This window comes from Pantherophis guttatus, chromosome 10 (assembly GCF_059756535.1).
Source record: "Pantherophis guttatus breed Tessera chromosome 10, ASM5975653v1, whole genome shotgun sequence".
Classification (NCBI taxonomy): domain Eukaryota; kingdom Metazoa; phylum Chordata; class Lepidosauria; order Squamata; family Colubridae; genus Pantherophis; species Pantherophis guttatus.
In genome coordinates this window covers 8,797,501-8,824,248 of record NC_142072.1, presented here as the reverse complement: position 1 = coordinate 8,824,248, position 26,748 = coordinate 8,797,501, and the positions used below count along the sequence as shown (strand labels likewise).

Genomic DNA, 26,748 nt, shown 5'->3' with positions numbered 1-26,748 from the left:
CCATTCCATTCCATTCCATTCCATTCCATTCCATTCTATTCCTACTCTACTCTACTCTACTCTACTCTACTCTACTGTACTCTACTCTACTCTACTCTACTCTACTCTACTCTACTCTACTCTACTGTCTCTAGGGAAGCCGCCTACGTCCCTTAATTGCTGCTGATTCCCAGCTTAGACCCGATTCTTTATAAGCAAGAGTTAGAACTTGTATTTTCACTAGCATTGCCTGATACTCACTGATGACCTCCAGGTTGGAGTGCTCTGGATAGGTATATTGATTGTAGCCACCGAGGTCTCCCCGAAAGTAATACTTCCCTGTGAGTTCAGGGCTGAGACGGGAGATCTGCAGGGTGCAGTTGCGGAAATTCAGCTCTCCCAGCAGTCTACTGCGTCCGACGTAGCTCTCGTGGACAATGTTGGTGCGGGATTTGTAAACCACTGGGGGATAATTCTTGGGGTATGGGCTGTTGAAGTACCAGATGCCATGGATGGTTCCTGGACGTAGCTCTTCTGGGTAGCTAAAGCGGCAAGGGATAACCACACAAGTGCCCTCAAAGGCGGTGATGTGTTCGGGCATCCAAGCGCTCCACGGTCCAGCCAAGACCCCTATGAAAGGAGGCAGAAGAGACAATGAAGGAGAGAGAAAAACATATGGCTGCTGATTGGCTGCCTGCTTCATGGCTGATTTTGAGTTTTCTCATTACGTGCTGTGGACCATTCTCTCTCCGTGTTTGCTCCACGTGGCACCATTCATTCACCCCGTGTGGCACTTTATGCTTTACCCAAAAACTATCTTGTATAATATTGATTGGGATCACTGGTCCCTCTTATTGGATATGACGAATAGGGATAGTCTTGAGGTCTCTTTCAGGAGCCTCCCTCATGCAGGGGTGAAATTCAAAAATTTCGCCTACCGGTTCCATGGGCGTGGCTTGGTGGGTGTGGCAGGGGAAGGATACTGCAAAATCTCCATTCCCACCCCAGTCCAGGGGAAGGATCAGGGGTGAAATCCAGCAGGTTCTGACAGGTTCTGGAGAACCGGTAGCGGAAATTTTGAGTAGTTCAGAGAACTGGCAAATACCACCTCTGACTGGCCCCAGAATGGGGTGGGAATGGAGATTTTGCAATATCCGTCCCCCAGGAGTGGGGAGGGATTGGGGATTTTGCAGTATCCTTCCCCTGCCACGCCCATCAAGCCACGCCCACCAAGCCACACCATGCCTACCAAGCTACGCCCACAGAACCGGTAGTAAAAAATTTAGATTTCACCACTGGGAAGGATACTGCAAAATCCCCATTCCCACCCCACTCTGTGGCCAGCCAGAGGCGGTATTTGCCGGTTCTCCGAACTACTCAAAATTTCCGCTACCGGTTCTCCAGAACCTGTCAGAACCTGCTGAATTTCACCCCTGCCCTCATGGCTGTGTTACCTGCATCTCACCTGCCTTTGAATCAGCAGGAAAGGCCATGGAGATCATTTACCTCCATGTCTGACAGTGTTAACAGAAGTGAGTCTGAATAGCTTTGCTAGCTCTACAGATTTAATGGGAGACAATTTCAGGGTAGAGCCTGGGGAATTCTTGATTTCCTTCCCCTGAGACTGGCATCACTTACTGGAAGGAAAAACAGTTGCTTGGTGGGCATGGCAGGGGAAGGATACTGCGAAATCCCCATTCCCTCCCCACTCCTGGGGGAAGGATATTGCAAAATCTCCATTCCCACCCCACTCTGGGGCCAGCCAGAGGTGGTATTTGCCAATTCTCCAAACTACTCAAAATTTCCGCTACCGGTTCTCCAGAACCTGTCAGAACCTGCTGGATTTCACCCCTGCACTAAAGGTAATATCAAAGGTGTTATATACTCTATAGCAGTGTTTTTTTTTAAGCTTTAGCAACTTTCAAGGTATGGATTTCAACTTCTAGAATTCTGGGAGTTGAAGTCCACATAATCTTAAAGTTGTCAAGGTTGACAACTCTTAATAGTTAACCCAGTAAGAAATTGGTCTATGAGCAACTTGAAACCCAATCTACAAAGAATTAGATGAGATATGTCTTGGGTTTCTGATGGGTCATCACAATGTAATTTGGGAGAATGTTACCAAGACAGAACTCATACTTTTGTCCAAAAGTACCTTCAAATAGGACCCAGAAGGCCAGCAGCGTCTTGCAGAAGAATTTCATGTTGTTTATTTTTGAAGAAATGTGTAGGTCAACCTAAAGGAAAGAGGGAGAAGTAGGATGACATTGATAGTAAGAGGACAATTGTTTGGCGTGGTAGAACATTCCCTAGAGCAGTGTTGCCCAAACTTAGCAACTTTAAGTTTAACAGTAACAGAGTTGGAAGGGACCTTGGAGATCATCTAGTCCAACCCCCTGCTCACACAGGAGACCTGTATTAGGGATTCGAACCACTGAACTGCTGACCTTTCTGATCTACAAGCTCAGCGTCTAAGCCACTGAGCCACCTAGTCAGGCTTATTAATATTATTATTATTATTATGTGGCATGTATGTCAACTCTGAAAATTCAGGGAGTTGAAATCCACACATCTTAAGATGGTCAAGATTGAGAAACCTTGTCTTAGATTGTGATCTCTCTTCCATAGAGAGAGATCCTACAGAAGAAAATTGCTAGCTAGACCTCAGGCATGTACAGCATCAGACCATCACTAAGGAGAAATTGGATTTTTGCCAGTACGGCAGAAGTTGTTTCCTGTTTGCATCCTATCACAAGGTCAGTTACAGCTAACATGCAGATCGTATGCATTCACTGTGCATTCACACAAAGACAATATTCAAGCTATTGAAAGGTTTAAACAGTGTTTCTCAACCTTAGCTACTTCGTGTTGACTTCAATTCCCTGAATGTCCACATGTTATCAAACAGCCAAGGTTGAGGTTTTAAAGCTACTGAATACAACCTGAACCTGAGGATGCTCAGTAGGAAATTTGTTTCATCCATTTGTTGATGTTTTATACAATATTGGTAAGAATTCATACACAAACCTCCTCCTGCATACATGTCCGGTGCTGGAAGTCGAACAGGAGCTGTCATAATCACACAGTGTTCATACATTGCCTAAGTTGCAATGTTGCCTAATTTGACATATTACCAGCCTACTTGTAATTTAGGCAGCGAACTATGGTTAAGGAAATAGTGGCTCTTGGTGTGATGTGTGAATCCTGTCATAGAGAAATGAACTTGGTGCTATATCCGAGCCATCTTTGTTTTAGAATTTAGAATAACAAAGTTGGAAGGGACCTTGGAGGTCTTCTAGTCCAACCCCCTGCTTAGGCAGGAAATCCTATATCACTTCAGACAAATTTCCCCACTGGAATATAAGCCAAAAACTAGCATTTCTGTTGAGGGCTGACTCTCCTCCCCTGGTAAGAGCGATCACTCGATATCTTAAAAGAATGACAGCAATACAAGCCAGTTATATCAAAAAAAATTTTATTGATTGTAAGGAAGATGAGCTCAGTTAGAGAGGAGCTATCCTATTTGGGTTATCTAGTCTTGGCAACGTAGCTATTGAAATTTGATATTGTAAAATTTTAATGTCATCTATCATATATTTTTAGATTGCTATTTTTGTAACTATTTTACCTTTTTCCCTTTTTCTTTTCTGTTTTGTTTGAAAAGGCCTTCGGGCTATTCAATAAACTATACTATACATTGGTTATCCAACATCTTCTTAAAAACTTCCAGTGTTGGATTTTTATCCTATACAACAGGGGTCTCCAAACTTGGCAACTTTAAGACTTGTGGACTTCAACTCCCAGAATTCCTCAGATGGCTGAGGAATTCTGGGAGTTGAAGCCCACAAGTCTTAAAATTGCCATGTTTGAAGACCCCTGCTATACAGTAATATCTGTTCCTTTTTAATTTTTGCAAAGCCAACTTGGGAGAGGTTCTCTCCCGGAGGTTGGAAACAGTGGTGGGTTTCACATTATGTTACTACTAGTTCGCCACGCGCATGCACGCTTGCTTCATGTGCGTGCGTGCCCAGTTCGTATGTGTGCTTGCCTTCCATGCATGCGCCCGGCCTTCCGTGCATGCCCTTTGCTCATGCGCCTCAAAAACATGCCTAAATGGGATGGCATAGAGACGGGGTGGGTGGGCAGGCCCACCAGCGATTTCCGCTACTGGTTCGGGCGAACTGGTTCGGGCGAACTGGTTCGAACCGGCTGAATAACATCTCTGGTTGGAATGTACTGTAAAGCTTATATAACAATATTTTTTTCTTTTTTTAAAAAAAAAAAGACATTGTTTTACTTTGTTTACGCTATTGTGCCAGCAGAGGGAAGCAGTACTTCATATATTCGCCACTTCCTGATTGCTGCCTGATTAGGACAAGTGTGTAGAGAACTGTGGCACTTAGAAATCTGATTTCTACCCTGCAGCCCAACTGTTGAAAGATTCTTTGTGCATGAAGGGGAAATATTTCCAGCATAAGAAGCAGTGAGGTGGTGTAGTAAGTTGGCACTCACCCCTCTTCTAGAGAAATGAAGTATTTTGGAATGTACTAAAAAGGCAGAATATTTTCCCTAAAAGAGAAGTAGAAACTCAGAGAAGCAGAAACTCAGCCCCGCACCCTTGTCAATGGGCCAATGATGAGCCAATCTATTCTACATAACAAAGATCTACCTCCTTCAGGCAGAGCCATTTAATTGCCCTTTATTGCACCACCCAGCAAGATTCAACCAAATTTGGCACACAGATAACCTAAAAGGCTAGCTATGACCTCTGGCAGCAACAAATCAGGATACTCTTCCTGGGCCTCAGGAAGTTCAAAGCTCAGAGAGGGCATAAAACCGAGTCACGCTCAGCATCTCGCGCCTTTTCTGTTCAGGAACTCAAACCATGGAATCCTGTCCACCATTAAACCATCTTTCCAAGCAGTCTCCATGTTTCCAGTGTCTTTTTCCCCACTTGGAGCTGAACCCAGAAGGATATTTCTACTAACAGTGGTTTAAAAAAAAAAAAAAAAGCAGAAATATTTAATAAGTCCTATTTGGGGTGAGGTGGGGAAGAGAAATTGACTGGACTCCTGGATTGCCAAAGTCAAATATTACTAACCCATCTGATATACAGTCCTAGTGCAAGAGCAACCTAAGAATTGATAATCCCAGACTGTTGGTCACAGATCCTGGGCTGTATGTATGTATGTATGTATGTATGTATGTATGTATGTATGTATGTATGTATGTATTTATTTATTTATTTATTTATTTATTTATTTATTTTTCGTATTTCTATGCCGCCCACTCTCCGAGGACTCTGGGCGTCTTACAACAATCGACAGTATACTAAATAGCATATTGCCCCCAACAATCTGGGTCCTCATTTTACCCATCTCGGAAGGATGGAAGGCTGAGTCAACCTTGAGCCGGTGAGATTTGATCTGCTGAACTAGCAGTCAGCTGAAGTAGCTGCAGTACAGCACTCTAACCACTTGCCACCTGTTGCTAGCGATGCAAAGTAATCCAGACTAGAAACACAACCAAGAGTACCGGCTCTATCTTTACTATAAGGTTACATGAACCAAATCTTGCAAGACTGTTTCTTGCCTTCTTTCCTTTTACTCTCTGGAAAACTGGGGAGGGTCCCCTCTGAAACGAATAACGGAGTAACAGACTAGGAAGGGACCTTGGAGATCTTCTAGTCCAACCCCTGGCTCAAGCAGGAGACCCTATGGTGAACCTATGGCACGTGTGTCCAAAGTGGCACACAGAGCCACATCGCCTGGCATGCACGGCATCGCCTGTTCCTCTTTCGGGTTTCTGGCACACATGCGTGTGAGACAATCAGCTGGCCCTTTTGTGTGTGGCAGTGCCGGAAACTGGAAGAGCTGGTCCTCCGTTTTCCTGTGTGAGCATGCGCAACAGCCAGCTGATTGTCGCATGCAAATGCGCGCCAGTAACCCAGAAGAGTAACTGGCCAGTGCACATGTGCGCGCCAGAAACCAGAAGTTCATTTTTGGGTTCGTGTCCATGCTTACACCCTGGGCAGCTCCTCTTCCGGGTTGCGGCCCTGACGAGCGCGCACGTGAACTCCATTTTCAGCACTCGGTGCCGAAAAGCTTAGCCATCACTGCCCTATACCATTTCAGACAAATGGCTGTCCAGTCTCTTCTTAAAGACGTCCAGTGTTGAAGTACCCACAACTTCAGAAGGCAAGCTGTTCCACTGGTTGATTGTCCTCACCGTTAGGAAGTTTCACCTTAATTCCAGATTGCTTCTTTCCTTGATTAGTTTCCATCAGTGGTGGGTTGCTCCTGGTTCGATCCGGTGCTATAGAACCGGTAATAAAACCGGCAGGAGGCTCCACCCACCTGCCACGACGTCATCATGGGTGATCTGCGCATGTGCAGAAGCTTTCCGCTGCGAACCGGTAGTAAAGGTAAGTGGAACCCACCCCTGGTTTCCATCCATTGTTTCTTGTCCTGCCTTCTGGTGCTTTGGAGAATAATTTTTTTTTTTAAATTTGATTTATATGCCGCCCTTCTCTGGAGACTCAGGGCGGCTTACAGTGCGTTAAGCAATAGCCTTCATACTTTTGTATATTTATACAAAGTCAGCTTATTGCCCCCACAAACTGGGTCCTCAATTTACCTACCTTAGAAAGGATGGAAGGCTGAGTCAACCTTGAGCCTTGGAGAGATTCGATCTTACTTTAATTGCAGACAGCTGGTGTTAAATTACAGTGCTCTGTCTGTTGAGCTATCCAGGCTCCTATTGACCTCCCTCTTCTTTGTGGCAGCCTCTCAAATACTGGAATGCTGCTATCATGTCCCCTCTAGTCCTTCTTTTCAATGCTTCACATGCCCTTCTTCTTTCTGTAGGCTGAGACACCTCTTGAACAATTCTCCAATCTGTGATTCTCTCTCCTGCCAGTTCTTGGGAGAAGATTGGCAAACCGCCATATTTCTCTTCCCTCAACTGGCTGACAGGAAATTTGCAGACCACCCAGCAGAGGCTGAAATTTCAGGAATATCTTGAATTTTCAACACACAGTTCTCCGGGAGGGATCGCACATTGTATTAAACCCTCATTTTGCTTATTGAACAGAAATGTGCTGCTTTGGCACAGCGAGTTACAAAGCTCAATAGTTGGGATTCACCAGTCAGAAAAACAAGGCCTGGGAGGCAATAATAGGAGCTGAGCTGGAGCTGCCCAAGGGAAGAATGCCGAAAATGTCGGCCATTTACTGTCACTAGGGACGTGGCGGCTCAGTGGCTAAGATGCTGAGCTTGTCGATCAGAAGGTCGGCAGTTCAGCAGTTCGAATCCCTAGCACCACGTAACGGAGTGAGCTCCCGTTACTTGTCCCAGCTTCTGCCAACCTAGCAGTTTGAAAGCACGTAAAAAATGCAAGTAGAAAAATAGGGACCACTTTGGTGGGAAGGTAACAGCATTCCTGGCGCCTTCGGTGTTTAGTCATGCTGGCCACATGACCACGGAAACGTCTTTGGACAGCGCTGGCTCTTCGGCTTAGAAACAGAGATGAGCACTGCCCCCTAGAGTCAGGAACAATTAGCACATATGTGCGGGGGAACCTTTACCTTTTTAAATTGTGAAGTACCGGGATGTCTGTAGGGGGAGGGATCAAAAAAGTCAAGAACAGAATAACAGCTGGAAGGGACCCTGAAGGTCATCTAGTCCAACCCCCTGCTCAAGCAGGAGACCCTGCCTACACCATTCCGGACAGAGTGGCCGTCCAGCCTCTTCTTAAAAGCTTCCAGTGATGGAGTACCCACAATTTCTGGAGGCAAGCCCTTCCACTGATTAATTGTTCTCACTGTTAGGAAATGTCCCCTTAGTTCCAGGTTGCTTCTCTCCTTGATTAGTTTCCATCCACTGTTTTTTGCCTTGCTTTCTTTGGTGCTTTGGAAAATAGGTCGATGATGCCCTCTTTTTTTGTGGCAGCCCCTCCAATATTGGCTCACTTCGTGCGAGTGAAGCGAGCATGTGCGGGGCGATTGCGCACAAAGCACGTGCACGAAGAGAACTGGTAGTAACGCTGGTTGGAACCCACCACTGCAGTAGAGATGCTATGATAATTGTAAGTGCGGGGACTGTGGTAAGCCACTTTTTCCAGAGCCCTTGCAACTTCAGGTGGTTGCTAAATGAATGGTTTAAATTGAGGACTACCTATTTATAAACAGGCAGCAAATCACATACTCACTCAGGCTGATGAAATAACCTGAAGTAGGGTATTTATTTATTTATTTATTTATTTATTTATTTATTTATTTATTTATTTATTTATTTATGCCCCCCCAAGCGGTGTTCTTTTTTATACAAAGTCAGCTTATTGCCCCCACAATCCGGGTCCTCATTTTACCTACCTCGGAAGGATGGAAGGCTGAGTCAACCTTGAGCCTGGTGAGATTTGAACTTGCAGTAATTGCAGGCAGCTGGTGTTACTTAACAGTGCTTTAGTCTGCTGCGCCACCAAGGTATCGAAATGTCTGCAAGCAAACATCAAGGGAGTTCAGGGAGCACCTGAACCCTACGAAGTTATTTATATGTTCAATCAATATATTGGGATATAATAAAGGTTCTTTACCAGCCAAATGATCTCTAGTGCTGGGAAAGATGGAAAGAAAGAGAAGAGAATACTCAGCAGCCAGTCGGGGTAGACTCAGTGACAGCACCGACGGAAGAGCTGAAGGACTATATCTTCCTGAAGAAAAATCTGTGCGCTTGATAAGAATCAACATCATTTTCGCGGCACATAATCAATTAAAATTTTCAATGCCCTGCAGGAAGTCCTTAAAAAGTCCAAAATTACGCCCACATACAGAAATCCTATTGCGGCATTTAATGTTTGGTGCTTGGGGAAAAGCATGCTTTCAAATTGTAACAACACTACACTGAAATAATATATTATCCCCACAAGGGTATCTGTATTGCCAGATGGAATAAACAATATCAGACGTGCAAAATCCCTCCAGTTGCGTGTCTCCGGAACTAATGACAAATTGAAAATGTCTTTGTAGCTAAGGCAACTGATTATTCACCTCCAACTTCTGCTTCTTTATCCTCAAATCTGCCAGCAGCTTCCTTTTCTGCCCCATCACAATTATCGTTAAGCATCCTGCAGGGAGCATCATGTTTTCATTTTTCTTTTAAATATAGAGAGCATGTTTCTAGTCCTTATGCTTCCAGGAGGAAATAGATTTACAATTTAACACGGATGTCTCTTTAAATCTTAGGAAATGAAATGGCTGACTTGGTATGATTCACAGATCCTTTGCCCAGCCGAGAAAATGGAATCATGGGCTCAGATTATAATTAATTAGTGATGTCCTTTTACTTGGAAGCGAAATAGATATATTTGCAAGCAAATAAGCACAAGGCAAGAAGGTGAAGTGTCAACCAATACCTTTTGCAAGAGAAGAATGTCACAAATAGATCACTTGTTGTGCAGTTCAAAGATTTATAGGCTATCGAGGGTAGCCAATTAGTAAACTCTGAAATCCCCAGATTTCTTTTATGAGCTTTTATGAGCCTCAGTGATGTGCTGAGAAAAAAAAAAAAAGGGAAAGACAATCTGAAGACTTGTAAAAAGAAAATAATGTGGAACGTGGCGTGATATAAATACTGCTGGTACTCAATTTCCTGCTGGAAAAAAAAATCATAGGGGGAAGAAGAGATGACAAGGAGAAATGGATTTTTCTGCGGATGTTCAGTAACAAATTCAGTTCAGTTCCAATAATCGGAACCAGGCTCTAGTTGGACTGGGGGCTCTTGAAACCTGGTCTATATGTATTTGATTTAGTTGGAAGGTCTTAAGTCTACAGTGTAAAGCATTTTTTTAATTATTTTTTTTATTTATACATTTTTAAAACATATATAAGTGCTTAATAAGCAGTATATTGTTGAGTCAATTTACAAATATATAGTGATAACAGCAATAACATTCTTTACTTATATATAATGATATTCTTCCAGTTTCTATCTTTATTATCTAATCATTGGTAAAACAAATCCCAAGTTAAAAAGTATTCTGTATCTTCTCTGTCCTTTGCCTTTAATGTTAACCTATCCATTTCTGCACAGTCTTAATATTTTTCTGATTATATTTTCCTCTGTAGGGGTTTCCTCATTTTTCCAATGTTGTGCAAATACAATGCTCGCGGCTGTCAAAACATGTAACATTAAATATACCTCCCCTTTATCGTATTTTTTTCTGGCAGGATACCTAACAAAAATATTTCTGGTTTTTGGTCTATATGTGGTTTTATCATTTTCTCTAGCCATGTATGTATTTCCGTCCAAAAGTTTGGATGAAAATACAGTGTAAAGCTTGATCTCTTCCTTAGACTATTCTGGGGGATGCTTATTCGGTCTTCGGAGGAGAAACACAGCTTGCAGGGGCAACCATACCCCCGCACTATTTTGTTATGAGTCCCACTTGTTCAATTTTATTTGGCAGGCTGATTTGACAGCTTCTGGTTCTTCCTCTAATAAAAAAGCGGCAGTGGTTTAGAACAGAACAGTCTCTTTGCCTCCAAAGCACACGGACTCCATTTTTTCCATCTCCAGTTGAGGCTCTAAAATGGAGGTCTTCAAACTTGACAGCTTTAAGACTTGTGGGCTTCAATTCCCAGAATTCTCCAGCCAGCTATGCTGGCTGGAGAATTCTGGGAGTTGAAGTCCACAAGTCTTAAAGCTGTCAAGTTTGAAGACCTCTGCTCTAAAATCTCTTCCAGGAGCTTCTGCAAAGCAGGTTCATTGTTGTCAATGAGTAGACTTATGAAGTAGATGGGCGGGGGTGGGAGGAGATGCCTCGAGGCTAAAGGGAATGCAAATGGGGGAAACAGTTGCACTCAAGAGCAGGTTTGACATCGGTGTGTTTTTCATTCTTCCTGCCTTGATTTTAGACTCCTTAAGGAAGATGGGCGATGCACAGCCAGGACTGAGAAAGCCAAGCCTGCTGTTGATCATAGCAACAGACTTATCTACCGCTTCACAGGACTTGACAGCCCTCTCTAAGCAGTTTACGGAGTCAGCATATCACCCCCGACAATCTGGGTCCTCAATGAAGAAAGGCTGAGTCAACCTTGAGCAGTGGGGATCGAACTCCTGGCAGGGAGCTGAATTAGCCATCAATAAAGCAGCATCAGGGGTGGGATTTTACCGGTAGCTCTGACGATCAGCTGGGAATGTACCGGTTCGCTCCGATGATCAGCTGGGAATGAACCGGTAGCTCCGACGATCAGTTGGGAGTGAACTGGTTCGCTCCGATGATCAGCTGGGAGTGAACCGGTAGCTCCGACGATCAGCTGGGAATGAACTGGTTTGCTCCGATGATCAGCTGGGAGTGAACCGGTAGCTCCGACCATCAGCTGGGAATGAACCGGTTTGCTCCGATGATCAGCTGGGAGTGAACCGGTAGCTCTGACGATCAGCTGGGAGTGAACTGGTTCGCTCCGATAATCAGCTGGGAATGAACTGGTTCGCTCCGAAGATCAGCTGGGAGCGAACTGGTTCGCTCCGACGATCAGCTGGGCCCGCCTGCCCCTGCACTTTACTGACTTATATTTTCTCAGCTGATTCGTGCAGCCGAGCAGATTGCTGCACCTCTGCTGTGTTACTACCCAGCAGTGACGCGGAAGGTAAGTTTTCATAAAACTGTGCAAGTGCGCACATACATGCATCGCAAAGCATGCGATCACCGAACCGGTTGTTAAACCGGCAGGATCCCACCACTGAGCAGCATTCTAACCACTGTGCAACCATGGCTCATGACACAAGAGCACTTTTGATGCATCTACCAGGATACAGATGGGTTACTTTCAACTCTAGCTTAAGGCTTTCATATCCTGATGGGTAGACCTTTCCTTCAAAACTGGGGCAGACTGTTCTGGCTGCATTTTGGTCTCCTTTCCCCCCCTCCCCATTTTCCCACTACTCTGCCCTCCTGGATTCTGGCTGCTTGCCCCTAAACCTACCCCTGTGCCTCCCTCCCTTGATAACCTGCAAGTCCCATGTGATCTTCAGCCCCAAGGAAGGAACATATCCCCAAAGGGGGCCAGCAGCAAAAGGAAGAGCTGCTCGGGGAAGAGGAGACAGGCACATATTATAGTTTGCCTGCCAGTGACACCCACTTGCCAGCGTCTTTCACAGCCTCGGGCACAAGGGGTGCTTTGATCCTGGTGGGGTGGGGCCCTTAACAAAAGGCAACCTGTGTGGGTCTCTCAATGCCTCTCTTGTCCCAGGCCTCTTCCGTTTCTCCCTGCCAGCTGCCCCCATCTCTGCAAAATCCACTTGATTTCACCTCCACCCAGCTTCAGTATCAAGGGGCCATCACTTTCCAAGAATGCACAGCCTGGGGTAGAAACCCGCAATTTCAGAAGAGTTCCTGACCAATCTCCTTCCTCCAAGACAAAACTCTTGGTAGCTTACCTTTCGTTGAGCCTCCCTCCTCTGTCCCAGCAGCTCCGGTGCGGTGACACTTAATAAGAGACACTGAGACTGCTGTAACACATAATCCAGGGGGAGTGAAGGGCTAATGGTCACTCATGAGCTAGCTCTTCGCACCGGGGATCTAATAAGTTAATTCAACTTTATAATGCTTTGATAAGACCAGACTTGGAATATTGCATCCAGCTTTGGTTGCCACAATGTAAAAAAAAAAAAAAAAAAAAGATGTTGAGACTCTAGAAAGAGTGCAGAGAAGAGTGCTTGGAACTCTGCACTTTGATATGGCCCATGGGCTACTAATCAATAAAATAAACTAGGTGGAAAAAGTAAGGTTCTACATTTAGGCAAGAAAACCAAAATGCACAGGTACAGTATAGGTGGTACCTCACTCAATAGTAGTAACTGTGAGAGGGATCTTGGAATCCTAGTGGACAACCATTTAAATATGAGCCAACCGTGTGCTGCAGCTGCCAAAAAAGCCAACACAGTTCTAGGCTGCATAAACAGAGGGATAGAATCAAGATCACGTGAAGTGTTAATACCACTTTATAATGCCTTGGTAAGGCCACACTTGGAATACTGCATTCAGTTTTGGTCGCCATGATGTAAAAAAGATGTGGAGACTCTAGAAAAAGTGCAGAGAAGAGCAACAAAGATGATTAGGGGACTGGAGGCTAAAACATATGAAGGACGGTTGCAGGAACTGGGTATGTCTAGTTTAATGAAAAGAAGGACTATGGGAGACATGATAGCAGTGTTCCAATATCTCAGGGGCTGCCACAAAGAAGCGGGAGTCAAGCTCTTCTCCAAAGCACCTGAGGGCAGGACAAGAAGCAGTGGGTGGAAACTAATCAAGGAGAGAAGCAACTTAGAACTAAGGAGAAATTTCCTGACAGTGAGAACAATTAATCAGTGGAACAACTTGCCTCCAGAAGTTGTGAATGCTCCAACTCTGGAAGTTTTTAAAATATTGGACAACCATTTGTCTGAAGTGGTGTAGGGTTTCCTGCCTGGGTAGGGAGTTGGACTAGAAGACCACCAAGGTCTCTTCCAACTCTGTTGAAAAGAGCCACCTCTGAAGTCTGAGGCATCCTTGGGCATAAAAAGCCAAGATGGCAGCTGCAAGACAGAGCCTGTAATACAGTGGACTAAAGCACTGTTATTAACATCTGCTGCTTGCAATTACTGCAAGTTCAAATCTCACCAGGCTCAAGGTTCCATCCTTTCAAAGGTAGGTAAAATGAGGACCCAGTTTGTGGGGGCAATAAGCTGACTTTGTATAAATATACAAAAGTATGAAGGCTATTGCTTAACGCATTATAAGCCACCCTGAGTCTCCGGAGAAGGGCAGCATATAAATTAAAGGAAAAAAAAAAAAAGAAGCAAATGAAACTATGCAGTGGTGAAATCCAATTTTTTTTACTACCGGTTCTGTGGGCATGGCTTGGTGGGCGTGGTGTGGCTTGGTGGGCATGGCAGGGGAAGGATACTGCAAAATCTCCATTTTGACCCCACTCCTGGGGGAAGGATATTGCAAAATCTCCATTCCCACCCCATTCTGGGACCAGCCAGAGATGGTATTTGCCAATTCTCCAAATTACTCAAAATTTCCGCTGCTGGTTCTCCAGAACCTGTCAGAACCTGCTAGATTTCACTCCTGAAGCTATGGCCCCTTTTTTACATGTATTATGTGGATGCAAATAAAAAAAGGGTTGGGACTTGGGTTGTATTATTATGGCCGCCATCTTGACTTTTTCATTCTCTCTCTCTCTCTCTCTCTCTCTCTCTCTCTCTCTCTCTCTCTCTCTCTCTCTCTCTCTCTCTCTCTCTCTCTCTCTCTCTCATGATGCTTTGGAAGAATCCTGGAGCTGGATTTGAGAGTTGCCACTTTAAATTCTGACAATGGTATCATTTCAGGCAATTTTCAGCAACGGAATATTTTGTTCACCTCCAACAAGGTGTCCCACAGCAGCATAGCTTGCTTCATCCCTCACCGGTGTGTGTGTGTGTGTGTGTGTGTGTGTGTGCAGATCTCACCCCTGTGGTTTGCTTACAGTTCAAAGAACGCCCAAATCCAGAAAATGGGGTGAATGCCATAAAACAGTGGTTAAAAACTGTGGGTAAATATGTTGCAGGCTCACAGCTGGGGAGAACAGCTTGTTTCCCCGTTCCCTCCAGGTAAACATCTGTAACTGTATAGAAGTAGGAAATTGTTTTGGTTGAGGATGTCCTCAAACAGAGAACCAACTCTGTGTTTGTGTGATTTGTGTGCAGTTGCTACTCATCCAGAACTAAACAGAATAGGATAGGATAGGATAGGATAGGATAGGATAGGATAGGATAGAATAGAATAGAATAGAATAGAATAGAATAGAATAGAATAGAATAGAATAGAATAGAATAGAATGAACAGAGATGGAAGGGATTTTGGAGGTCTTCTAGTCCAACCCCCTGCTTAGGCAGGAAACCCTACACCACTTCAGACAAATGGTTATCTAATCTCTTCTTAAAAACTCCCAGTGTTGGAGCATTCACAACCTCTGGTGGCAAGCTGTTCCACTGATTAATTTTTCTAACTATCAGGGAATTTCTTCTTAGTTCTAAGTTACTTCTCTCCTTGATTAGTTTCCACCCATTGCTTCTTGTCCTGCCTTCAGGTGCTTTGGAGAATAGCTTGACTCCCTCTTCTTTGTGGCAGTCCCTGAGATATTGGAAGACTGCTATCATGTCTCCCATAGTCCTTCTTTTCATTAAACTAGACATACCCAGTTCCTGCAACCTAAGTTTGTTTCCTTGTACATGTTGTTAACCAGAAAGCCAGAACTCCATAAACAAGGCACCTTCCAGGATTTTCTAGTTACTCCTGATGCAATATATATATATGTGTGTGTTTTCTTATCAGCTTGGCTTGAATTTACAGGCAATTTCTGCCCTGCTGTGCCCACCTCCCTAAGCCTACCAGACCTGCCAATTTTCTTTAGCCCAGCACCATTCATTTCCTGGCCTTGTGCACATGCCAGGAGGCTGAAGCTCGCTTGGCAAGGAGGTTGGCCTGTGGGTGTCAGTTCTTTTAACTCCTGCTCTTTCAAAGCTCTGCAGATTTTGCTCAGGTTACCTACACAGCGAGATCTTTATAACAATGGTGTCAACAAGACTGGCACGGAACGGAAGACCGATCAGGGCTATGCAAATTCAGGAAAGGATATTGAATATAGAACAAGATGTTTGTCATTTTGTCAAAGACCCCTGCTTTTTTTTATGGCGATTCTTATCAAGTCAGTTTTTGACTCCTGGCAACTGCTAGGACAAATCCCTGAAGTTTTCTTGGCAATGGAAAGTTCTCCATTGCCTTCTTCCTAGGATTGAGAGGGTATAACAACACTCATGCTTAGACCATGGAACCATGGTCTCATGAATCGTAGCTTGATGCCTTAAGCATCAAGAGCCTTAAGAGCCTGTAGTACAGTGGACTAAAGCACTGTTATTAACAACTGCTGCTTGCAATTACTGCAAGTTCAAATCTCACCAGGCTCAAGGTTGACTCAGCCTTCCATCCTTTCAAAGGTAGGTAAAATGAGGACCCAGATTGTGGAGGCAATAAGCTGACTTTGTATAAATATACAAAAGTATGAAGGCTATTGCTTAACGCATTGTAAGCCACCCTGAGTCTCCGGAGAATTAAAGAGAATTAAAATTAAAGCAAAAAAAAAAAAAAAGCACTACAACAAACTGGATCCCTCTCTTTTTAAGTTTTATTTATTTTTATTTTGTTCTTTATTAGATCATTTTAGCCTGGGCTGTCTATTTGATTTAATGCTTTTAGCTGTTTTTAGGGGTTTGTTCCCCTAGTTTTGTATGTTGTCCAGAGTCCATTATAGTTAAGTGGCTAATATATTTAAATAAATAAAATGAAAAAAATAAAATAAAGGAGGATTGAGAGAAGTTGGAAAGGCAGGTCGAATAAACACATTCCATTTGGTTCAATTGGTTAATGATGTAGAATTAAAAGCTTGGATCTTGAGTTCCATTCTCATTTAAGGCCTGGAAGCTGATTGGGTGATTTTGAGCCAATCATTCTCTATCTCAGCCCAGATCATTGGCAGGTCACTTCTGAAAACTTGGCAGGAAAAGTCATCAGGAATCATGATTGACTTCATGAATGGTAACAAACAGAATGCAACTTCTAAGCAGCTCTAGGATAAAGAGGGTCTTACTGTCTGAAAAGCAGCAAGAAAATAATTTTAGAAATTTTTTCCACAATTGCTCTGTGTCTATGGTTATTTTCACCGAAAACATGCCACAGCCTGTTCACAGAACTGCTTTCTTTTTTTCCCTCTTGCTCTGTTGCCATTTTCACCTAAAACTTTGACCTTGAAGATGGATAATGGGTGTTTTTCTTCAATCTGCTTCCATCGCTCTCGTCCCACTGGGTTACTTTAGGACAGTTTCCCCCCTCCCCACAAACCTAGCAGGTGCCAAATCATTATTAAAAACATGGGTTGAAAAGCACAAGGGTTGAGGTTTTTGCTGAGATGAAGCACGTGGCCAGATCAGTTCTTAGATGTGAGACTGATCTCGGCAATGCACAAACCATCTTGAATTTCATAAGCTCGCTAACGTTTTAGGTATCTTTACAACAGACGTAACAACATCTTGCAAATCTATAAAAATCACAATGCTAAGACATGTCCCAGATGTGCTTTTTTCAAGAGGTAACTGGACTTTTCTTGTTTTTTCTTTTCTTTTGAAGACGTTTCACTTCTCATCCAAGAAGCTTCTTCAGCTCTGACAGGATAGTGGGGAACGGAAGGATTTATATTCCTTGCAGACAGGTGGTTATTTGCATCCTTTTAGGATGCAGGAAGTCCAGTTGCCTTTTGAAAAAGCACCTTTGGGACAACTCAGTGGTGAAATCCAATTTTTTTTACTACTGGTTCTGTGGACGTGACTTGGTGAGCGTGGTGTGGCTTGGTGGGCATGGCTTGGTGGGCGTGGCAGGGGGAGGATATTGCAAAATCTCCATTCCCTCCCCACTCCTGGGGGAAGGATATTGCAAAATCTCCATTCCCACCCTACTCTGGGGCCAGCCAGAGGAGGTAATTGCCAGCTCTCCGAACTACTCAAAATTTCCGCTACCAGTTCCCCGAATTGCTCAAAATTTCTGCTACTGGTTCTCCAGAACCTGTCAGAACCTGCTGGATTTCACCCCTGCCCATGTGTCACCTGAAAGCATAAAGAGAACAATGCCTGAAGAAGAAGAAAAATGTCACAGGTTGGTTGTGTGAAGTGGTATCCCCCATCTGACTCCCACATGAGTTAACAGGGCTTAAAGTACTGCAATTGATATGAATAGAGTCCCTGTAACTGGAATGGGCGAACAGCAGATGGCAGCAAACAGCCAAGGTCTTCAGAATCTCTGTTACTGCCATCTACTGGTTCTCCAGATATGACAAGTCTATATATGGCTCGCATATTTCTGTTCTCCAGCACTGTTCTGTGCTTTCCCGCTCCATCTGCTGCTGCCAAGGCAGCTGTCTCATTTTACTTAATTATAGAGCTGGCCCAGAGCTCTTGCTTGTCAATCTCACATAAAATTATTCTCTTAAGAGTGTCCTCCATTCAGCATGATACCCATTTATCCAAACCCTTGTGAATTCAATAGACTATCTTCCGAACAGTTACCAGCACAGAATTGCATGATTAATGACAATGACTAAAAACCAGTTCAAGGAAACCCGAATCCCCCAGTTCCTGCATCAACCAACTGGAATATTTCAGCTACTTCTAATTCTAGATTTCCGTTTTAAGACGGTCATTTGTCCAGAGTTGAAATAATCATGGTCAGATTTTTTTTTTAAAAAAAAGTCATGTAGTAATTACTTTAGAAATATCCTACTCATTAATCATAGCTGAACTCCCGAGTGCATGAATTAGAGCATGTCGTCTTGAACAAAATGGGATTTACTTCTGAGTAGATGCAGACTGGCTTGTACTATGATCTAGCATTTATTTTCAAGGTTCTTATCTCCACACTTAAGTCAAGCCCATTTACCACCCTATTTTCCACCTGTCCATCAGCTCCTGTTCCACCATCAAAATAAAGGCGATGAAAAGGTGGGTTATATCTTTAAGGTGGGATGCCCCTAGCCAAACAAAACTGCTAGTCCTGAGGAAATGCAAGAGATACGGGTGATTCCTGAAAGAACAATTCACTGAAAACATTTATAACAAAGCTTCGGAGCGCTCGGCTATTCCTGTAATCTAATCTTTTTCAACCTCCTGTTCCTCAATCAGGATGGACTACAATGCCCGTCATTCTTCCCAGTAGCTGTGGATAATGCCTGTTTAACACAGGGAAGGCTGCTTTAACTTTTGTTCCCAGGACATAAGGAAACAGACTTAAAACGGTTCAGATTATTTCCCCACGATTTAATTTGCTATGCCCGTTGAAGCCTTGGGTAAAGGTATTTTCTCAGCACCTCCTGTTTATCTGGTCCTTTTCATTAGAGCAGCGTTTCTCAACCTTGGCAACTTTAAGACGTGTAGACTTCCAAGTCCCAGAATTCTCCAGCCAGCAGAGATTGGACCTGGATTTTTTTTTCTTTGCAAAGTAAATATGCTGCTATAGAGCTCAAGTCCACCTTTCACATATAGTACAGACAATGGGGAGAGAAGGGACCAGCTCAAGCAACGTTGCTATCTCAACTCAAGAGTGGCCCCTTGCTCTTCCCTCTCAGTGGCTAAGATGCTGAGCTTGTCGATCAGAAAGGTCGGCAGTTCAGCGGTTCGAATCCCTAGTATTGGTCTGCTGCGTGAGCAGGGGGTTGGACTAGATGGCCTCCAAGGTCCCTTCCAACTCTGTTACTGTTACTGACTTTTTCCAGTTATATCCTCTTCTCCCTGATCCCTTGTTCCATCAACTGGCCTGAAGCAAAGGAATCTGCCCTCAGGAATTATCTTTTGAAGGGGAGATGTACTATTTGGGATCCTATGGTCTCAAAGGCAGCGAGGGACTGATCCTAAGTCTCAAAGGAAAGGGAATGCCTCTACAAACACCCCCCACCACCAAATTTTCCAATTGCTTCAAGGCCCCCCTGGGGAATTTCAATCCCAAAGTGATGGTTTCTGCTGCCGGTTAGGTTAAGCTGATTCAAGGTCTCAGCAGTCCTGTTCTGTGGAACCTGATATGACCCAATAACGGCTAAGATTCCTCAGTAACCTGGAGAGCTGCTTCATAATTGGATGCTTTACTTTGCAGAAAACTGCCAAAGCTAGAGAGACAGCTTTCAGTTAGAAGGGAGAAAAGAGAGAGGGCCGGCAGGGAGGGAGGGAGAGAGAGGGAGAAAAGAGAGAGAAGGAGGGAGGGAGAAAAGAGAGGGAGGGAGGGAGAGAGAAAAGAGGGAGAGGAAGGGAGAGAGGGATAGGGAGGAAGAAAAGAGAGCGAGGGAGGGAGGGAGAGGGAGGGAGGGGAGAGAGAGAAAGGGAGAAAGGAGGGAGGGAGAGAGAAAAGAGAGAGGGAGGGAGAAAAGAGGGAGAGGAAGGGAGAGAGGGAGAAAAGAGGGAGGGAGGGAGAGAGAGGGGGGAGTGAGAATGAGAAAGAGAGAGAGGGAGGGAGGGAGAAAGAGAGGGGGAAGAAAAAGAGAGAGGGAAGGAGGGAAGGAGAAAAGAGAGAGGGAGGGAGGGAGGAAGAAAGAGAGAGGGAGGGTGGGTGGGAGAAAAGAGGGAGGGAGGGAGAGAGCATTGAGAAGAAATTATGCAGCCTTTTAGCATTGACAAACAGGTTGGGATGAAGCTAGGGACAAACTCTTGCGCTGGATACCCTCTGGATACCTCCATACCACTTCTGACGCACCTTACCTTTCAACCTTCTACAGCTGTCCTTGCCCATTCATGCCTTCAGCACTGAATTTCCCAGGCTGGGTGGGTGGGTGGGTAGGTGGGAGATCTGGAATGGAAAGAGCAACGTCTGAATGCCTTTGAGGTAGGAGAGCCAGATGTCGGGCGTCCAGGGAAGCAACCGGAAACGAAAGCCAAACTGCTTTTTGGGGCTTCTTAGGGAGAGTGAAGCCTCGGCCTTGAGGGAGGAGGCAGCCTTGACCGATGACCAAGTCTAGCCAGTGACCTTAGATTGCAGTCCTTGTCTAGTTCTGTCCTCCTGGGATCAAATCCTGGTTTTTCCCAAGACTGGGTAAGTGAGAGCATCCACACTTAGTATCTGGGCAAAGCTGGCGGCATCTTCCCAGGCACACGAGTATTGGTGGGTGCCCAATTATGTTAGCTCTGCATTTCAGCAAGCGGAGCCCACACACAAATTCCACTGGCTGTGTGCTGGGGGTGGGGGGGGGGAAGAGAGAGAGTGAAGACAGGCTGCTGCAGGAGTGTGGGGGGGGGGAGGAAATGTTTGGCTTAGTACATTGGTTGCCTCTCTCGAAGCACATCTCGCACTTGTGGGTGGTTACGTTTGAAGCTGGCCCTGGTGCTCCCGAGAAGGAGCAGATTATTCTTTTCATCCTCGACCAGCTCTTTTGGACTGTACCATTATGCCAGCCCTCGGTTAAATGACGGTTAGCCGGAGCACAGACAGACTGCTTGCCTGACACCGTTTTGCATGCGAGCCTAATTTCCAGCCTCAGTTCTGGGAGAGAGGGAGGGACATCAGACAGCACTATCTGACGAAGTCTTGCATCTTTCCATCACCTGGCTTTAGTCCTCATCACCTGGAGCACCAGGGCATGCAGTGCAGTTGCCCTCGGGTGCCCCTAAGAAAGATATGGGGGTGGTGGGTGGTGGGGGACGGACGGACAGTCTTAGCATCATTATATCACTTTTATTCATTCAACTTTATCTACGCCACCAAATGCTGTAGGATTCCTGCTGGTCAATCACGTTGTCTTGGTTTTGCAGCGGGGTTAGGAGCCGGATGTTTAAACGCCACTTTGTGTTTCGGGAGAAGAAAATTGCTCCTGTTCCATTTGCCTAGTCACCACAAGGCAACAAGACACTGCACACAGGTGATTGGACGGAATGCCACCCAAACAAAGGAGAGGGCTGGCACTGGCCGGGAAGAGGCAGAATGCTCTTATCGATTCCTCCTGTGCATAAATAGAGGAATCGGATTTTCAGATCTCACTAGGATCCCCCCCACCTCTTTATAGAGTTCATCCCCCTCTGCTTAGATATTACGGAATACTTGGATTTTATGCATAGAAGGATGGACTTCATAAGCCACTGTATTCAAACCCAGAGGCGGAGGAATAAAGAGGGTACTGCACCAGGGGTGGGCTTCAAAAGTTTTAGCAAGGGGCTCTCTGCCCGGTTGCTGGGTGAGCGTGACCATGGTGGGCATGGCTGAGTCGGCCTCCTGCACCACAGCGGGGGGGGGGAATATTTGCCCTCCCTGGGCTCCGGAGGCTTTTTTCGAGCCTCCCGGAGAGCAAAAACAGCCTCCCCAGACTCCGGAGGCCCCCTGGAGGCCAGAAACGGCCCCATTTCCGGCCTTCCCGAACTTCCGGTAGGCCCGTTTTTCGCCTTCCCCAAGATAGAATAGAATAGAATAGAATAGAATAGAATAGAATAGAATAGAATAGAATAGAATAGAATAGAATAGAATTCTTTATTGGCCAAGTGTGATTGGACACACAAGGAATTTGTCTTTGGTGCATAGGCTCTCAGTGTACATAAAAGACAAGATACATTCATCAAGAATCATAAGGTACAACACTTAATGATAGTCATAGGCTACAATGGAACCCTATTATTACATGGAACACAGATGATGCTCTTGAAACGGTTTTCTACAGCCTCTCTGTGTATTTGTGTGTGCATGTGTGCGTGCATGCGCCTGCCCACTATAGTGGGAAGAGGGAGAATGTTTGAAGAATGTGCTTTGGGCATGTTAGGAATTCCTCAAGCCTATGCTATGATAAATGAAGGCACTGTATATCATACCAAACACAATGCAGTTCCTTTTTATGGCCTGCAAATCTTGGTGTCCCTCTAGTTGGGGAACTCTGGGAATTGAAGTCCACATCTCTTAAAGCTGACCAGGGGTGAGAAACATTGCTCCAGAGATTTTAGCCACCTGCCACATCCTGGAGGAATATTATTTATGATTTTATTCTTTATTTAATATATAAGGGGTCTCCAGCTCCATATCTTTCCACCAAGTAATCCTTTCTAGATAGATTGGACTGCAGCTCCCAGATTGCCTTGGGGTCAGGTTGACTGGGAAATTTGAAGACTGAAAATCTAGCAGAGCGAAGGAAAGGAAAGGCTGGCTCTCACGAGGTAGGAAGGAACATAGAACATCAGAGTTGGAAGGGATCTTGGAGATCTGCTAGTCCAACCCCCTGCTCAAGTAGGAGATCCTCTATACCTTTCAGACAATTGGCTGTCCAGTCTCTTCTTAAAAACCTCCAGTTATGGAGCACACAAGGCAAGCTGTTCCATTGGTTATTGTTCTAACCTAACCTTGTTAGGAAATTTCTCCTTAGTTCTAAGTTGTTTCTCTCCTTGATTAGTTTCCACCCATTGCTTCTTGTCCTGCCCTCAGGTGCTATGGAGAAGAGCTTGACTCCCTCTTCTTTGGGGCAGCCCCTGAGATATTGGAACACTGCTATCATGTCTCCTCTAGTCCTTCTTTTCATTAAACTAGACATACCCAGTTCCTGCAACCGTTCTTTATATGTTTTAGGAATCATCTGTTCGATTCAGGGTTCACCAGGACTGCTGAAACTAAAGAACAGTTTTAGTTACCCAAGAATGGAGTATTTGTGGCATTCTGGATCAGTGTTTCTCAACCTTGACGGCTTGAAGATATGTGGACTGCAATTCCCAGAATTCCCCAGCCAGCTCTGCTCCCAAGGCAAGCTCTGCTGGCTGGAGAATTCTGGGAGTTGAAGTCCACACATCTTCAAGCTGCCAAGTTTCAAAAACACTGTTCTGGATAATCTCTATTGTATGGCTATTTCTCAGAGCAGTGTTTCCTCAACCCCAGCAATTTTAAGGTGTCTGGGACTGCTACATACTGACTGGGAAATTCTGGGAATTTAAATCCACAGGATTTAAAGCTGCTAAGGTTGAGAAACATGGCCTCAGATTGCTTTCCATATATATTAACAGATTAACAGAGTTGGAAGGGACCTTGTAGGTCATCTAGTCCAACCCACCTCTTGCCCAAGCAGGAGACCCTACCCCATTTTTGACAGATGGCAGTCCAGTCTCTTCTTGAAAGCTTCCAGTGATGAAGCTCCCACAACTTCCGAAGGCAACTTCTGTTCCATTCATTGATTGCTCTCGCTGTCAGAAAATTTCTCCTTATTTCCAGGTTGAATCTCTCCTTGTTCAGTTTCCATCCATTATTCCTTGTCTGGCCTTGGGGTGCCTTGGAAAATAGGTGGACCCCTTCCTCTCTGTGGCAGTCCCTCAAATATTGGAAGACTGCTATCATGTCTCCCTTGATCCTTCTCTTCATTAGACTAGCCAGGCCCAGTTCCTGCAACCGTTCATCGTATGTTTTAGCCTCCAGTCCCCTAATCATCCTGGTTGCTCTTCTCTGCACTCTTTCTAGAGTCTCAACATCTTTTTTATAGTGTGGTGACCAAAACCGGATTCAGTACTCTAGGTGTGGTCTTACTAAAGCTTACTAAGACTATGAAACCTCCATACTTTGGATCACATTTAATCAATGGACCTTAGTTATGGCTATGCCTGCTGGTGCAGTGGACTAAACTACTGTTAAAGTAGTATTTAGCTGCCAGCTGCCTGCAATTACTGCGAGTTCAATTCTCACCAGGCTCAAGGTTGACTCAGCCTTCCATCCTTCCGAGGTAGGTAAAATGAGGACCCGGTTTGTGGGGGCAATAAGCTGACTTTGTATAAAATAGAACACCGCTTAGGGGGGGCCAAAAGCCCTACTAAGCAGGTATATACAAAAGTGTGAAGGCTATTGCTTAAAAGCATTGTAAGCCGCCCTGAGTCTCCGGAGAAGAGCGGCATATAAATCAAACTAATAAATAATAAATAAATAATAATATACCATTTTATGGACAGGGGAACAGTGGTTAAAACAGTAGTTTCAAATTGTCCCCACATTATTCGCCCAGTTAGAACACTGAAATCTGTACCCAAAAGCCCTTACCCTCCTATGAGTTCTGGGAGGATTTTGTTAAAAAAAACATTCTAAATCTTCTATACAGGTAGTCCTCGACTTACAGCCATTCATTTAGCAACCATTCAATGACCAATGACTGCTCTTTGCACGTATGACCGTTGCAGCATCCCTGTGGTCACATGACCAAAATCGGGGCAGTTGGCGGCTGGCATGTATTTATGACGGTTGCAGCATCATTGTGACCTTCCCAATTAGCTTCTGGCAAGCAAAGTCAACGGAGGAAGCCTGATGAACTTAATGACTGCCTGATTCGCTTAACAATCATATCAAAAAAGTTCTATAATTTGGCCGTGGCTCATTGAACACCTGCCTTGCTTAGCAACGGAAAGTCTGGTCCAGTAGTGAAATCCAATTTTTTTTACTACCGGTTCTGTGGGCGTAGCTTGGTGGGTGTGGTGTGGCTTGGTGGGTGTGGCAGGGAAAGGATACTGCAAAATCTTCATTCCCACCCCACTCCTGGGAGAAGGATATTGCAAAATCTCCATTTACACCCCACTCTGGGCCAGCCAGAGGTGGTATTTGCTGGTTCTCTGAACTACTCAAAATTTCCGCTACTGGTTCTCCAGAACCTGTCAGAACCTGCTGGATTTCACCCCTGGTCTGGTCCCAAGGGTAATCATAAGTCAAGGACTATCCTGCACAGCATCTGAGCAGAAGGGTTCTGCTTTTGAGTCATTCCAAGCTAGCTGCAGCATTAAGACAGGCACCTGGCCAGACAAGGAATAATGGATGGAAACCCGTCAAGCAGAGATTCAACCTGGAAATAAGGAGAAATTTTCTGACAGTGAAAACAATCAACCACTGGAACAGAAGTTGCCTTTGGAAGTTGTGGCAGCTTCATCACTGGAAGCTTTCATTTGTCAGAAATGGTGTAGGGTCTCCTGCTTGGTGGTGGTGGTGGTGGAGTTGGACTAGATGACCTACAAGGTCCCTTCCAATTCTGTTAATGTTAAACCGGCTCAAACTCAACCCTTCCAAGACTGAGGGGCTGTGGTTCCCGGCATCCCAATATAGTCAGATGACTCCATCTCTGACTATTGGGGGCGAGTCTTTGGCCCCCTCGGAGAGGGCTGGCAATCTGGGAGTCCTTCTGGATACGCAGTTGTCCTTGGAGGAACATCTGACGGCTGTGGCCAGGGGGACTTTCTGTCAGGTTCGCCTGATACGCCAGTTGCGGCCCTTTCTTGATCGGGATTCCCTGCGCACAGTCACTCATGCCCTCGTCACCTCTCGCCTGGACTACTGCAATGCTCTCTACATGGGGCTCCCCTTGAAGGGCACCTGGAGGCTCCAACTGGTCCAGAATGCGGCCGCGCGGGTAGTTACGGGAGCTGCATGGCGCTCCCATACAACACCTCTCCTGCGTGAGCTGCACTGGCTCCCAGTGGTCTTCCAGGTGCACTTCAAGGTGCTGGTTATCACCTTTAAAGCACTCCATGGCATAGGACTTAGTTATCTTCGAGACCGCCTGCTGCTACCAACGGCCTCCCATCGACCTGTGCGCTCCCACAGAGAGGGCCTCCTCGGGGTGCCATCAGCCAAACAATGTAGGCTGGTGACCCCCAGGGGGAGGGCCTTCTCTGTGGGGGCACCTACCCTCTGGAACCAACTGCCCCCAGAGATAAGGAGAACCCAAGACCTCGGTGCCTTCCGCCGTGCCCTTAAAACTTTCTTTTTTCAGCAAGCCGGACTGGCTTAACACTTTTAAATGTTTTTAACTGGTTTGTCATTGTTTTTTTTAATTACGGGGCCAAATTTATATATATCTTTTTAATAGTATTTTAATGTTTGTAGTTTATGTTTTTATTTGGCGGTACATCGCCCTGAGTCCTTAGAGAGAAGGGCGGTATATAAATTTGATATAAATAAAAATAAATAAATAAATAAATGTGTTAAGACAGAGCATCCTTGGAGGTCCCCAACTGTGCTCAACCTCTTTGATTCTTCCTAGATAGCTATGTTAGGCGAAATGGGTGTGTTTTCATTCAAAAGGCTTTTGTGCTGAACTCTGAGTCACTGGCATGAGTCTTGACTTTCATTTCAACCCCCTGCTGCCTGCAGTTTCTACAGCTATTCTGGCACAAGGACGTGAGGATTCGTTCCCAATTATTACTGTGAATTTACATGAATCTGCACGGCATA

At 45.1% G+C, this 26,748-nt stretch overlaps 1 protein-coding gene across 12 annotated transcripts in view; it reads right to left on the bottom strand.

Moving 5' to 3' along the window:
* The window catches only part of MAG (myelin associated glycoprotein), a 55,401-nt gene that overhangs the window by 16,604 nt on the left and 12,049 nt on the right, over positions 1 to 26,748 (bottom strand). For 4 of the 12 annotated variants that reach the window (XM_034423698.3, XM_034423700.3, XM_034423693.3 and 1 more), the window contains exons 1-3: positions 20,287 to 20,701; positions 2,135 to 2,216; positions 241 to 609 (exon numbers count right to left, since the gene is read on the bottom strand). In XM_034423698.3, the coding sequence (XP_034279589.2) occupies positions 241 to 609; positions 2,135 to 2,216; positions 20,287 to 20,322 (487 nt within the window). In that variant the 5' untranslated portion in view covers positions 20,323 to 20,701. Of the gene's footprint in view, positions 1 to 240; positions 610 to 2,134; positions 2,217 to 20,286; positions 20,818 to 26,748 lie in introns of those variants that run through there. The other 8 variants (XM_087876134.1, XM_087876131.1, XM_060693968.2 and 5 more) reach the window with 7 other exon arrangements.